The 13,179-nt window shown below is 41.0% G+C and overlaps 1 protein-coding gene across 1 annotated transcript; it reads left to right on the top strand.

The window, feature by feature from the left end:
* The first annotated feature begins 383 nt into the window (after positions 1 to 383).
* LOC147607199 (late embryogenesis abundant protein D-34-like) lies at positions 384 to 1,754 on the top strand. The gene is made up of 3 exons (XM_086791109.1): positions 384 to 887; positions 1,023 to 1,214; positions 1,303 to 1,754. The coding sequence occupies exons 1-3, from the start codon at positions 504 to 506 to the stop codon at positions 1,519 to 1,521; spliced, it is 795 nt and encodes a 264-aa protein (XP_086647235.1). The 5' UTR covers positions 384 to 503; the 3' UTR covers positions 1,522 to 1,754.
* Positions 1,755 to 13,179: the final 11,425 nt, after the last annotated feature.

Here is a 13,179-nt window from a genome sequence, read left to right as displayed (position 1 = left end):
CTTGATTTTAATGTCTCGCTCACTCGTATATATCAATATATATATATATACATGTGTGTAGTTCAACACTCTCAATCCTCCAAGAAAGTACCTACTTTTAAAGACAACTACTTTTTGTAATTTACAAAGGAGGCAGGTCCATAAACTCAAGGTAAAGCATTTTTTTGTAGTTTAAATATAACGCAAAAATTTTCAAACGCCCACGGGCAAGTGTTCACGACGGCGGTGGGCGGCGGGTGCTAAGGTGTCAACGCATAGATAATTACACGCGTCAAGCAAAGAGGCATCAATCCTGTAAGGCACGACATATGGAGCAAACGTGTCGCTGTTTTGAAATCCAAAACCCTCCTACTGTGTCTACATAAAGCTTCGTCGAGCATACTGTGCCTGCATAAAGCTTCGTCAATTGATACACTGCCTCGACCTTTCTGATACACGCTCACATTTTACATATAAGCTCCTAGCACAAGCTCGTTGTTGTTAGCTGGTGTTTCAAACTCACCATGAGCCAGGAGCAGCCCCAGCGCCCGGTCACCTACGGTGATGTGTTCGGGGATGCTGTGCAAGGAGAGATGGCGGCGCAGCCTGTGACGGTGGAGGACGCTGCGTTAATGCAGAGCGCGGAGGCCATTGAGCTGGGAAAAACGCCCAAGGGCGGAGCGGCGGCGTTGATGCAGGCGGCCGCGGACAAGAACGTCCGGGAGAAGACTGTAGATCTGACCTCACATTCCGAGGCTGCGGAGAGGGGCTTCGGGCTGCGGGAGACAAAAGTGGATGGCAAGGTGCACCGACAGGAGTTTGTGGGCGAACAGCCGGTGGCGGACGCCACCTCCTTCGTCCCCACCATTCCGGAGATCGCAGCAACCAAGGGCATTACCATAGGCGAGGTACGTCACGCACTAGTTACCACTAGTTGTGTACGTCAAAGGACGGCGTCAGTGAAGTCAGGTCTACCACCATCAAGGAAATTAATTAAGAGATGCCTAATTAGTAATAATGCTAATTATATTTGTGTGTATCAGGCTTTGGAGGAAGCTGCATTCTACAATCCGGACAAAGTGGTGGACGAGGCCACCGCCCGCGCTATCCAAAGCGCCGAAGCTCGCACCACTGGCATTCCTCTCGGCTTCGAAGGAGGTTTAGGCGCCACCGCCCAATCCGCCGCCCAAAAGAACGCTCAGGGGGAGCATATCACCGTCTCTGGCGTCTTGAGTGTAAAGACTGCGCGCAATCAAAGCTGCCCCCTTTTTCTTTACTCACTAATACATATTGATATCCTTGGTCTGATTGGGTGGCCTGCAGGACGCTACTGAGAAGATGCTTGTGGACAAGGTGGTGACCCAAGAGGATGTCGAGAAGGTGAAACAGGTGGATGATGCTAGTGAGGGCGGTGTTATCGCCTCTGCTTTGCAAGGGGCGGTTGACGCCAACGCGAGCGCAGATCGCTACATCGAACTGCAGCAGCAGGAGGAGCTCTCCGTATCTGCGGAAGAAGCGCAAGGTTTGCGGCGGGAGCTCTAATGAGAAACCTACCTCGTCGTCCAATTTCTAGCCATCAAAAAATCACCTGGCACGTGGTGGTGTTTGTGAATCCATCCTACGTAGATGCGTTTATAATAAGTGGAAGATTTAATCCCGCGGCGCACCCCGCACGTGGTGGTGTTTGTAAATCCATCCCATGTAGATACGTTTATAATAAGTGCAAGATTTAATCCGGGCACTGCATAAAGTTACACGTATACATGCAAAATGTACTCTCCCAAGGAAAATGCACAGATTTGAATGTTTACATGTTTAGTTCAATACCCACCACCCAGTCTTAGATTCACGTACATTCAAAATGTACACTCCAAAGAAAATGTATAGATTTAAGAGAGTTTACATGTTTATTTAAGCCATGAAAAAATGTGTGTAGGCCTTATTTCTTGAATTAGGTGCTTAGGAAATAATAATAGTTAAACTAATTAATAAGCAAGTTATGGATGGATAAGAGTGCACTTCAGGGAGGCAATACCCACTACTGCGCCTAGCCTGTAATACAAAACTAAAATGTTACGATAACTGTGCATATAGGTTCACATACATTCAAAATGTACACTCCAAAAGAAAATGCACAGATTTAACAGAGTTTACATGTTTATTAAGCCATGAAAAAATGTGTAGGCCTTAATTCTTGAATTAGGTGCTTAGGGAAATATAATAGTTAGTATAATAATTAAACTAATTAATAAGGAGGTTATGGATGGATAAGAGTGCACTTCAGTGAATTATGGATAGATAAGAGTGCACTTCTATAACTTAAGTTCTATATATGTCCAAATATCTACACTCAATACACACTTTACATGCTCATTTTAAATTTGAAGCTCCCATTCCCTATTTCCTTGTGGGTCACGCTTCTTTATACTCATGTGATACTCTCTAGCTTCCATGGGACTTGCAAGAGTTCTAGCTTTCATGTGATTTAGAATCTTATGTTTTACTTGAGAGAGCATTTGCTGAAGATTTGAGATGTATGTGAATAGGAGAAGCTCACATTAGCTTCCCTTGGCCTAGTTGAAGAAATCACATATTGAAAGAATAAAGCATTGGTGCATTAAAAAAGGATTTGATTCTTAAACACATTACATTTGGGAATCACACAAAATTTTGCTAATCGTTTTGGAAATCATGCAAATCTTTGTTAATCAATTTGTATTCACGTAACACTAACACGTTGACGTTTCATTCTCAATGCTACTACGAAGAAAAATAGATGATTTTATGGAATGAGAAACAACACTATACTTCAAAAAATTATTTTTAATCGTCCATTAATATTAAAACATGAATGCTATTTAAATTGCACATGCTAGAATTTTGAGATTATTTATCAACATCAAGGTGGATACTTCGATTCATGTTCGATGTTAATCGTTGAATATAAAAGATTTGTCTCAAAATTTTAGAACAAGGTGGATACTTGATTGTTGAATATAGAAGATTTGTCTCATGCAATCCTTGCACAACATGATAACCAATATCAGCCTTGATTAAGCTAAATCGTTTTAACAATAATATATCACTTCCTTTATGCATGTATGTAAGTGAAAAAAAGAAGAAAAACATGAACATGGTATGTTTGTCCAGTTTCAACGTATCGTAGTCTTAGAGAGTCTCCCCAAAATTGGGCCTTTGGCTCATACATTGCAACCAAAAATGCTCAAGATAGTGATCAAACTTTGCAAGAGTGAGGGTGGGGTCCAGACATACACGCTTGTAAATTTTTATCATCACCATCCGAGCACATTTGGATGCAATATGTACACAATTTTCAATGTAGCGTGGCCTTAGAGAGTCCCCTCGAAATTAGGTCTTTGTCTCACACATTGCAACCAAATGTGCTCCGATGGGGTGACTAAACTTTGTGAGAATGAGGGTGGGTCCACACATGCACTCTTCTAAAGCACCGGAGCACATTTGTTTACAATGTGCATGCCATTTGTCCAGTTTTCAATGTGTCGTGGCCTTAGAGAGCCCCCTTGAAATTGGGCCTTTGGCTCGCACAATGTAACTAAATGTGCTCCGATGGTGATCAAACTTTGTAAGGGTGAGGGTGGGAAACACATACATACTTGCAAAGTTTGGTCACCATCAGAACACATTTGGTTGCAATGTGCATGTCATTTGCCCAGTTTTTCAATGTGTTATGGCCTTAGAGAGCCCCCTTGAAAGTTGGGCCTTTGGGGCTCACACATTGCAACCAAATGTACTTGCTAATATATATTGATATCCTTGGTTTAATTGGATCTATAGGACGCTACTCAGAAGATGCATGTGGACAAGGTGGTAACCCAAGAGGATGTTGAGAAGGTGAAACACATGGAGGTCAGTGAGGGCCTTTGCTTTGCAAGGGACGGTTTGACACCAACACGAGTGCAGATCGCTATATCAAACTGTAGAACTAGGAGGAGCTCTCCATATCTGTGGAAGAAGCAGCACTTGTGCAAGGTTTGTGGGAGCCTATTGAGAAAATTGAGCACATTGATTGAAACCTCCTTGTCAAACTTCTAACAATCAAATCTTGTGAATGCTGCCAATCTTCACGTGGCACGTGGTGGTGTTTGTAAATCAATCCTATGCAATTTTCTAAGATGCGTTTATAATAAGTGCAAGATTTAACCTGGGCACCCATATGGCCATGCCTCGACCCTCATGGCATATAATTTCAGTACCCACTCCCGTCATACAAAACAGGGTCTATTTTTTTTAAAAAAAATATATTTTTTAAAAAATAATAATTTATAAAATCGATTTTAACCAAGCTTAAGAAAACTATACAAATATTAAATGTTTTTGTTGAATTGTCCACAAAAGAGTTTCAAGCATGTAAATTCAATACCCTCTAACTAAAATGCTCCGGTAATCTCTAATACAAAACGAAAATGCTCGGGTACCTGTGCATAAAGTTTCATGTATACATTCAAAATGTACACTCCAAGGAAAATGCACAAATTTGAGTGAAAAAAAAGAAGAAAACCATGTACATGGTATGTTTGCAACAAAGACGTGGCACAATCCTCTCCTCAAACTAACTAACATAGAAAAATGAAATAACTTTCAATGTTAAAAGCGTAGAGGAGGATTCATTTTCATAGTGTTGCATGATGTAATCATTGAACATATGTGGGTGGTTGTATAATAAGGGTCATCACTTTGGGATTGTCGTGTCATAGGGATGGGCCATCCTTGAGGTAGCTCGATCGAGTTATATTTCTAATCATATCATCCCAAGTGGCCAGTTGTTCGCTAAATGCTCGGGAGGTAACTCAATCGAGTTATTGACCTTGCCACCAGAGGATGACCATGTAACTCGATTGAGTTACAAGGTAAACATCCACAAGACACCATCTACCTTGACTGACTTACACAGTGGACATCCACACATATTTAATTAAGGTAGGAGGTGGACATTCACATAGCTTGAGTTAGTTACGTGGTGAAAATCCACGTAGGTACCACATAAATCAATTGAGTTACCCGGTGAAAATTTACCATGGAACTCGATAATATACGAGCTGTAGCCATATTTGGTAGTGATGTGTGTGAACACACTAGGACCAACCGAGGCACTTTTCCCTCTTTAGGAGGTTTTTTCCCCATGCTAGTATACCCCCATCTTGGGGTATACTTATCATCTTTGTACAACACACATTCATTATCTATGTATCATCATTGTGTGCTCCCTTGACCTTCTCCATTGTGTGTGTGTACGCGCATTCATGCAACCCTGTTTCAACATTTGGTATCAGAGCATATGCTCCTCGCCCCTGTTGTTGTTGCCTACCCTTCACCTCAAGTCGCCTGCCTTCTTGAATCAAGTCAAGGAGCCCTTCTGGGAGAAGAAAGAGGACCTTAATGAAGTGTGCAGTACTACCGTTTTGTGGGGTTAGATTTTCGTTCCGGGCACATTTGGAGGCCGTTCATGTGGTTTTTGGTTTTTGGTAGACATCTTCTGGAACCAAATTTTCACTGTTCTTCATTCGATTCTAGAGAAGTATTGTCAGTTCTACTATAGATGGGTGTGTAGATACATGTAAAAGCATCATCAGACACTCACCATACCAGATCTTATCTATGAACTACACTTCAACGACATCGATCTCTAGATCTTATTATACGAGTAAAAATTTTACTCACTTTACTCTATATTTCTTTCATACACCTTGCAGGTCTCCAATGCCAGTGGCTTTATTAGAAACCACCTTGGCTGCATCAAAGGATCACTTAGCACTTGGGGGTTATATGATTACTTTCTTGGGTATTATCAGAAATGGCAAAGAGTGATGTATTTCAGATGTTACCCGTTGAGGATAAGCTTGATAGGACCAACTATCCCTGTTATGGTCATATATGATTGTTATGGCTTGCCCAAACCCTCATCAAAACACATCCAATAAGAAGAGTACTTGGCAAACTGCAACTATCGTTGGGTATCTTTTTGATGGCTCAGCTCATAACCCTTGAGGTCTCCAAGCTCCACAACTCCTTGAGAAGCAATTCCACCACGCATCCCGCGAGCATTGTCACACAGTGCCGCATTGCACTACGTGTACTCGTCCCTCCTCTCACCTCACTTCACCCACACAAACACTCACTAACATAGATTAGAGAGAGATTAGCAAGAGGATTAGCAAGTGCAAGAATCTATTGCACAATGGGAGAGTCCCTTGTATTATGAGAGATTTTCACTTATATACATGGCCATAAGTGTTCACACTCACTTAAATTGTGGCTAGCCGGGCACTCTAGGCTCATAAGAGGCCTAATGCTATTACAATGACTACTCTCATCATATATCCATGAAGTACATCACTTGAGACTTCATCCTAACTTGCTACCAGATGCCCTTGAAGCAAAAATCGCCATAAGTATTCCATCAGACCATTACGGGCGCCCATCCAAGTTGTAGATTTGGACACCATTGCTTCATATCTTGTTTGTATGACCTTTTGGTGTGTCTACCTTGACTCCTCGATGTAAGATAATGACAGTAGCTCTTGTTAACCCTATAAATGGGTTAACATTCCCCCCTTCCTGATGCCGATCGCGTCCTCGTCGTGATCGTCGATGAACACCTTTGTGTGGGGAGAATTGACAAGTTTTGTTGATGTCTTTTGATGTTGAGTGACATTCAATGGTCCTTGTTCCTCTAAAAGGAATGAGATAGGCTAGTTATTAAATGAAAAGGTTAGAGATTAGTGGGGATTCCTATCGGGGTGGGGGGTTTTGCGAGTGATTGCATTTTTATATTTTTGTGAGCATTTTTTGGGTGTATTTTCTGCTCACTTTGTTTTTGGCAATTATAAGCAGAGTTACATGTTAATTGTGTTAGTTGGGAAACTAAGAGATATTAATAAGGGAAAAGAGAAGGAAGGATCCGGAGTAACGTAGACAAAATCATCAGAACGATATTGTGATTCTCAGTTCCTCATTTGATTCTTTGAAGAGACATTCATCAATTGAAGAATTTGGCCTTCGATGATGTCCCTTTTTGAGGCACGATTCTTGTCAAATGTTGTTGAGTAGGACATGTTGCTACATGCTTCTTCCCATGTGATTTTTATGCTATATACATGAAGTATATAAAACGAGTCAAATAGACTCTTATTGAGTTGCTGCTTGTCTTCACTAAGGAGTAGAGATCAATGTGTTGTGAAGACTCTAGTTTTCATTTGGAGAGGTTTGAAATTTGAAAGAAAATTACACGCTGTGGGTTGTACCAATGACCAAGCTTTCTCCCACCATGCCTCCCCCATCCAAAGATGTACCTGGATAGTTGTCGATGATGAGGCTTTAGTGCAAATGTCCTCCACTCATGGAGCAGCTACTACATTAACGTAGCCAAAAGAATAGTAAGCTATAAGCTTAACAAAAATGTATTAGCTATTGAAGATCATGGAGAGTTTCTTGTGATATTGTACCATTTTTAGGTAGGTCTTTTGTGTGACTCCCTTGTGTTTTTATCTTTTTTTTTTGGGTTACCACCTTGCGAGCAGCAGGTTCTTGTGGCTACTCCCCTTTTTGAGAGAATAGGTTCTTATGTCTACCGCGTAGCTTCTACACTCATGCTTCTCATCTAGAGGGGTGAAAAGATTATTCAGTGAGCTTGTCCTTGATGCGCTCATAAGTCTCTATTGGGGCAGAAGTGGGATTGATTCTTAAATTTGTGGCTTAAGTGTTGGCAAAGTAGTAGACCTATAGCTTTGGGTTGGTTGCCATTAGTATTGATTGAACAAGAAAGCTCTTGCGTATATGCACAAGAGGGGTTGAGTGACTTGCTTGGTGTTTCTTAGGTCTCCATTCTTATCGAACTTTAGGTGAAGTTTTTGTAATTGAAGTCGATGGTGGTGAGATTGTCTTCACTTGCTTGGTGTTTCTTAGGTCTCCATTCTTATCGAACTTTAAGTGAAGTTTTTGTAATTGAAGTCGATGGTGGTGAGATTGACTTACTTGGTGTTTCTTAGGTCTCCATTCTTATCGAACTTTAGGTGAAGTAGACCTATAGCTTTGGGTTGGTTGCCATTAGTATTGATTGAACAAGAAAGCTCTTGCGTATATGCACAAGAGGGGTTGAGTGACTTGCTTGGTGTTTCTTAGGTCTCCATTCTTATCGAACTTTAGGTGAAGTTTTTGTAATTGAAGTCGATGGTGGTGAGATTGTCTTCACTTTGTTCGTTTTGAGCAACCATACTAGATGGGATTTCCATTACAATATCCTTGTTTTGAAGCACAGGCACCCATCTTCGATGAACATTAGGCACCCATCTTCGATGAACATTATGAATTGGTGCTTGATGCTTTTGGTGCTAAGGTTTCTTTCTTTGTGTAGGATTTGGTGACTTCTTGATGCACTTGGGAATCCAAGCTTTGGTATTACCTTGGTAGTACCCTTGAGCTTGTGGCTCCTTGGTAGTAGCCTGGAGCTACAAGTAGCCGCTTTTCCACCCACATTTTGATACCATTAAGATACCTTGATTTTGGCTGTCGTGGTGCAGTTTTCTTTTTGGTTGAAGTGGAAGTTTTGGGGCCCTCCTTTGGATTGGTTGGCACTGAGGTTGTCGGTTTGAGACTCATGGGCATTGTTGACAATGAGGCTTGACTCTCATGTGGAGTGGTGGCTGCTGAATGTTGAGGTTTTTGAGCATGGAGCTCGCTCTTTTTTTGCGAGGTTGGATGATGAAGAAGCATTGGCTCCGAGGATTTTCCCTTGAGTTTCTTTTCAGAGTAAGAGTGGAATTCTTGAGGAACTTTTTTAGGAGTGGCTGTCAATGGAGAGGTTTTGACATTATAAATAGAAACTCTTTCTCTTGTTGTGGTAAAGATGGAGTCGACAGAGTAGATGGTAAATTGGAGTCGGGTGCTGATGTAAAAGTTTTGTTTTCATGTAGAGGGGCTTCCAAGGAAGAGACTTGTAACTTTTTGTATTCAACATCATAGAAATACCTTAGGGTTGGATCCGATGCGTTGCAGTATGGTATCGTCAACTTTGTGTCATTGACCATCATGATGACCCTATCGCTAGCAAAGCACAATGGTACTTAGGCAGTAATAGTCCATTTATTCCCTAAGATCAAATCTTCTTCCAACACATACTCAACCACAAAAAACTTACACGTAAGGGGGTTAGTTTCAATATACATTGTATGTTCAAAGTACCCCAAACATGGCATGTTCATATCTTTTGTGAATGTAATTTTTTTAGGATGAGCCTTGAGTGTTGGTTGATCTAACAAATCCCATAACTCGAGGGTCATGAGATTGTGTTCTTGATGTGAATAAAGCTGTTCTTGGATTGTGGTGATTTTATTGTAAAGTTCAAATCCAACTATAACCCTTGGGATATTCTAAGTAAGATATCTTGGGAGTTCCAACTCCTCCAAGGTCTCTTCATCCTATTTAGGAGCAATTTCACAATGCCTGTAGGAGTGTTCAAGGTGACTGTTTGCATGGATTCATCAATTGAATACCACAATTCATGTGCCCAAGTTCCACCCCAAGGATGACATCATATTCAAGGGAATCTAGGGTTGCATGGAGGTCAAATACCACAATTTGACCGATTGTTTGAGTAGCATAGTTGAAGCAACCTGGAACTTCAATGTTTTCTCCATTGGCACCTCGCAAAACAATTTTCTTTAGGGATGATTGCAAGTTGGTCCAATGACACCCAAGTGTCTATTGTCAAAAGGTTATGGCTTGATCAAGGGCTAATCAAGGCGCATTTATGCTTAACCTTATTTTCCATAGGGAAATCTAACCATACCATGATAGAATCCTCAAGCGGTACCATGGAAGCTTCAGTTTTTGTTTCAACTTCAGTTCTCGTTTCTGTTTCATATTCCCATTCACTTTCATCCTCTTCTTGGCTCTCGGTTCTTTCAAGGAGTGTCCAATGTATACAATGGTACGGTGGGTCCACTGATCATTTTAATTGAGGTCTGTTTGGAAACTTGTGAATCTGTACATGCTTATTCTGTGTAGCTCTTGAGATCTTGGTACAGCTTAGCTATTAAAGGTGCAAGGGCTGACGCTATGCTAGCCTCACCTTGAGAGAAGAGCACTCCTCCAAATGAGGATTTGAGAGACTGGTTAAATTTTGTAAGGGATTCATCGAATTCCTCACGTGATTTTTTGACTGCATCATTCATGCAATCTTCCCCTGATGGCTCTTCTTAGCTTGATGAGTTCATTTCTGTAGAGAGTACGTCTTCCTCTTGGAAGGGGAAGTGATACTCCTACGGTTTTTGTATTTTGGTTGCTTTTTTGGGTTTGACATTATGAGTTTCAACCATAACCAGTGATCATGTATGACACTCAACAATGCCTTATAAGTATGCTCTCATGAGCTTGCTTTTTGCGTTCCTCATATGTCATGTGATCATAATTTTCAATATGGGGTGGTTGGGCGGTTTCTAGTTTCTTGATCAGACTATGAGGTGCACTAAGTGATGAGTCAGAACTACGGTTTCATACTCACTGAGTGATGTACTAGAACTTGTTTTATCTTCTTACTTTTTTTTAAATCGTTAGGTATTCATTATGTTTGCCCATGCGATGAGAACGAACTTTCTTTTGGGATTTTGAATCATGTGTTGTACTAGAACTTGTTTTATCTTCTTACTTTTTTTTAAATCATTAGGTATTCATTATGTTTGCCCATGCGATGAGAACGAACTTTCTTTTGGGATTTTGAATCATGTGTTGCACATGTGGGTCTTGTGGTTTGAGGGTTAGCCTTTGAGGTGGATGCATTCGCATCATGTGTATCTTTTGGCTCTTTTGGGGGTTAGGTCCTCCACAGGCTCCGTTCCCCTTTCCTTTATTTCAACCTTGGTTTCTACAGTTTGTTGACCCTTGTTTTTCTTGGGTTTAGAAGGTTTTGCATATTATTTTGGTTTCTGTTTTAAAACATTCTCTTCTACCCATTTCGAAGTGTGTTCTTTGGCATTCTTTTTTACTATTTCACATGCCTTAGCTTGAGCGTGTAAGCACATTCAAGGGTACCATGGATAATTTCCCGTTTTGCACACTCAAGATGTTAAGAGTTGTATTATGTGAGACAAGTAGCATTGAAGCAAGTCGCCCTGGGAAATCTTGAAATATGTGATCAATGACACATCGTTCACACATGGGTTATAAAGTGTTAGTGATTGTTGGGCATGGAAGTATTCCAAACTGTGTAGTCTCCCACTTTCTACGGTCCACGAAAATAGAAACACTAAAGTGTTTGTTGAACTTCTTCCTGAGTAGGTCCTACCCTTTGAATTGTATTTGTTTGGGGCACAGGAGGTTGAGGTTTTGAGGTAATTGTAGGTGAATAGGGACATTGGGGTGTGTCATGACTAAAGGTTTTACAATGTATGCAATACATAAAGATAGGCCTAGGGTACGTACATTGGGGATTGGGATGGACGTAGTGATGGCAATGAACACAAGGCATTTCGCCTATCACTTGGAGAGGCATTAAGGATGTTTGGTTTTGAGGGAGCTCATCCTCTCTCTGATAGTTTGGTTCAAGGCTTTGAAGCAAGGCTATGTAGAACTCAATGAATGACATTTTCGAGATCAAATTTTCTTTAGCCTTTGCTTCACTTGGTTTAGATGAGGAACATGTCATATCATGATCATCGTCCATCATGTTGTCATCTAAACATCTTGCTTCTTTACAACATTGATCGAATGTTTTCGTATTGGTACAATGATCAAGTTGTGTAAACTGGTTTTCTTTATTCCCATCATGAAACATCTCTTCAATTGAGCATCGTTTAGTTTCTCCCATGGCTCACATCGTGAGTCCAATATTTTTATCCGAAGGATAAAATCTCTAATGGTTTCCTTTTGTTTTTGCTCAATCGAATAGAGTTCTCTTGCTGCTGCAGTCCACCAATCACCTTGTCTTGAAGGCTATTTTCAAGGTCCTAAAGTTGCTTTGATCGCCGACATTAATGTGATGAACTATCGACTAGCCTTTCCTACTAAGAAAAGGTTCAAGGCATGTACCTTAGTGGGGCAATTTGGATGTCCAAAGGCTTCACATCTCTGTTCAAAAATTTGCATGAATTGAACAGGATCAATCGTTTAATCGTACTTGCCCATGATTTTTGTAAATCTATACGACCATGTTTTTGGATGAGTCACTGAGGCCATGTGTGGGTGCTCTTATGGTTAGGACCTCATTTAGTCCTTGGGCAACCCCCCTTCCTAGATTAGTCAATATGTCCAAGGATTGGGCATTTAGGGGTTGCAAAGGGTTGGTATCTTGCACTTCTAAAGGTTTAGGTCTTGTGGTAGTGCTAGGTAAGGGACCAAATCCCGGGGGGTGATGTGACAGGGGATGTAAAACCCGATGACACGCTTGGTGTTGGCATGTCAAATGGTATTGGGAGATGCATTTGGGGCGGGATGGATCTCAATGGCTCAAAGATTTCAGCCATTGGGTTCAGTTTGGGTGTGGGCCCACGTAATCTTCTCTATCGTTGGCTTAATGAGCAAGCACTCACGAGGTTTTCTTTTTGCCTTTTAGGTTTTCTTACAGCACGTTACAGCCTTAGCAGGCATGGTGCACCTTTCTCTAGGTCAAACGAGGGTATGTTTGCCTTAATTTGCTTAGGCGATAAGCACACGTGAACTTGAGATATTTTTTCAAAAAAGGTGCATGCCACTGGTGTCTTAGAGGAAAGATGAGGTCTCAAAAATGCATGTGAATGTCTTAGGATGAACTTTTTCATAAAAAGTGCATGCCAACAATAGCATCCCAAAAGGAAGAGGAGGTCTCAAAATCTATTTTCCATCACTGTCTCAAGATGAATTTTATTTATTTTTTGTCGTGGAAAGATTTTTCTAGTTTCGCAGCGTGTTTTTGAATGTGTTCCAAAGGAATTTGTAAAAACGTTGTATAAGAGAGTCGTCGTATTTTTGGAGTACTACAACTTTGTCTCTCTGACTTTTTCATGATTTTGTCATTTAGCCACTCAAAAATTAGCTTGAATATGGTACGCGATCTTTTTCGGGCTATTTTGGGCGATTATTAGTGCTTAGGTCCGCTTTTTGCCTCGATTTTCGAGTCGAATTTTGAGGCTGTTGAGCTGGTCGAAGGCCAAAACGATGGATTTTTTCCTCGAATGCTCAAGACCAATT

Source organism: Cibotium barometz, chromosome 56 (assembly GCF_041138505.1).
Source record: "Cibotium barometz isolate CiBa-2024 chromosome 56, ASM4113850v1, whole genome shotgun sequence".
Classification (NCBI taxonomy): Eukaryota; Viridiplantae; Streptophyta; class Polypodiopsida; order Cyatheales; family Cibotiaceae; genus Cibotium; species Cibotium barometz.
Note: the sequence above shows the minus strand (reverse complement) of the source record. Positions and strands in the feature narration are given on the sequence as shown.

Excerpts from the sequence above, each read along its gene's own strand:
- LOC147607199 (XM_086791109.1), top strand. The coding sequence starts at position 504 with ATGAGCCAGGAGCAGCCCCAGCGCCCGGTCACCTACGGTGATGTGTTC. Across the intron at positions 888-1,022 it reads AGGGCATTACCATAGGCGAG|GCTTTGGAGGAAGCTGCATT; the intron begins GTACGTCACGCA and ends TGTGTGTATCAG. Across the intron at positions 1,215-1,302 it reads CCGTCTCTGGCGTCTTGAGT|GACGCTACTGAGAAGATGCT; the intron begins GTAAAGACTGCG and ends GGTGGCCTGCAG.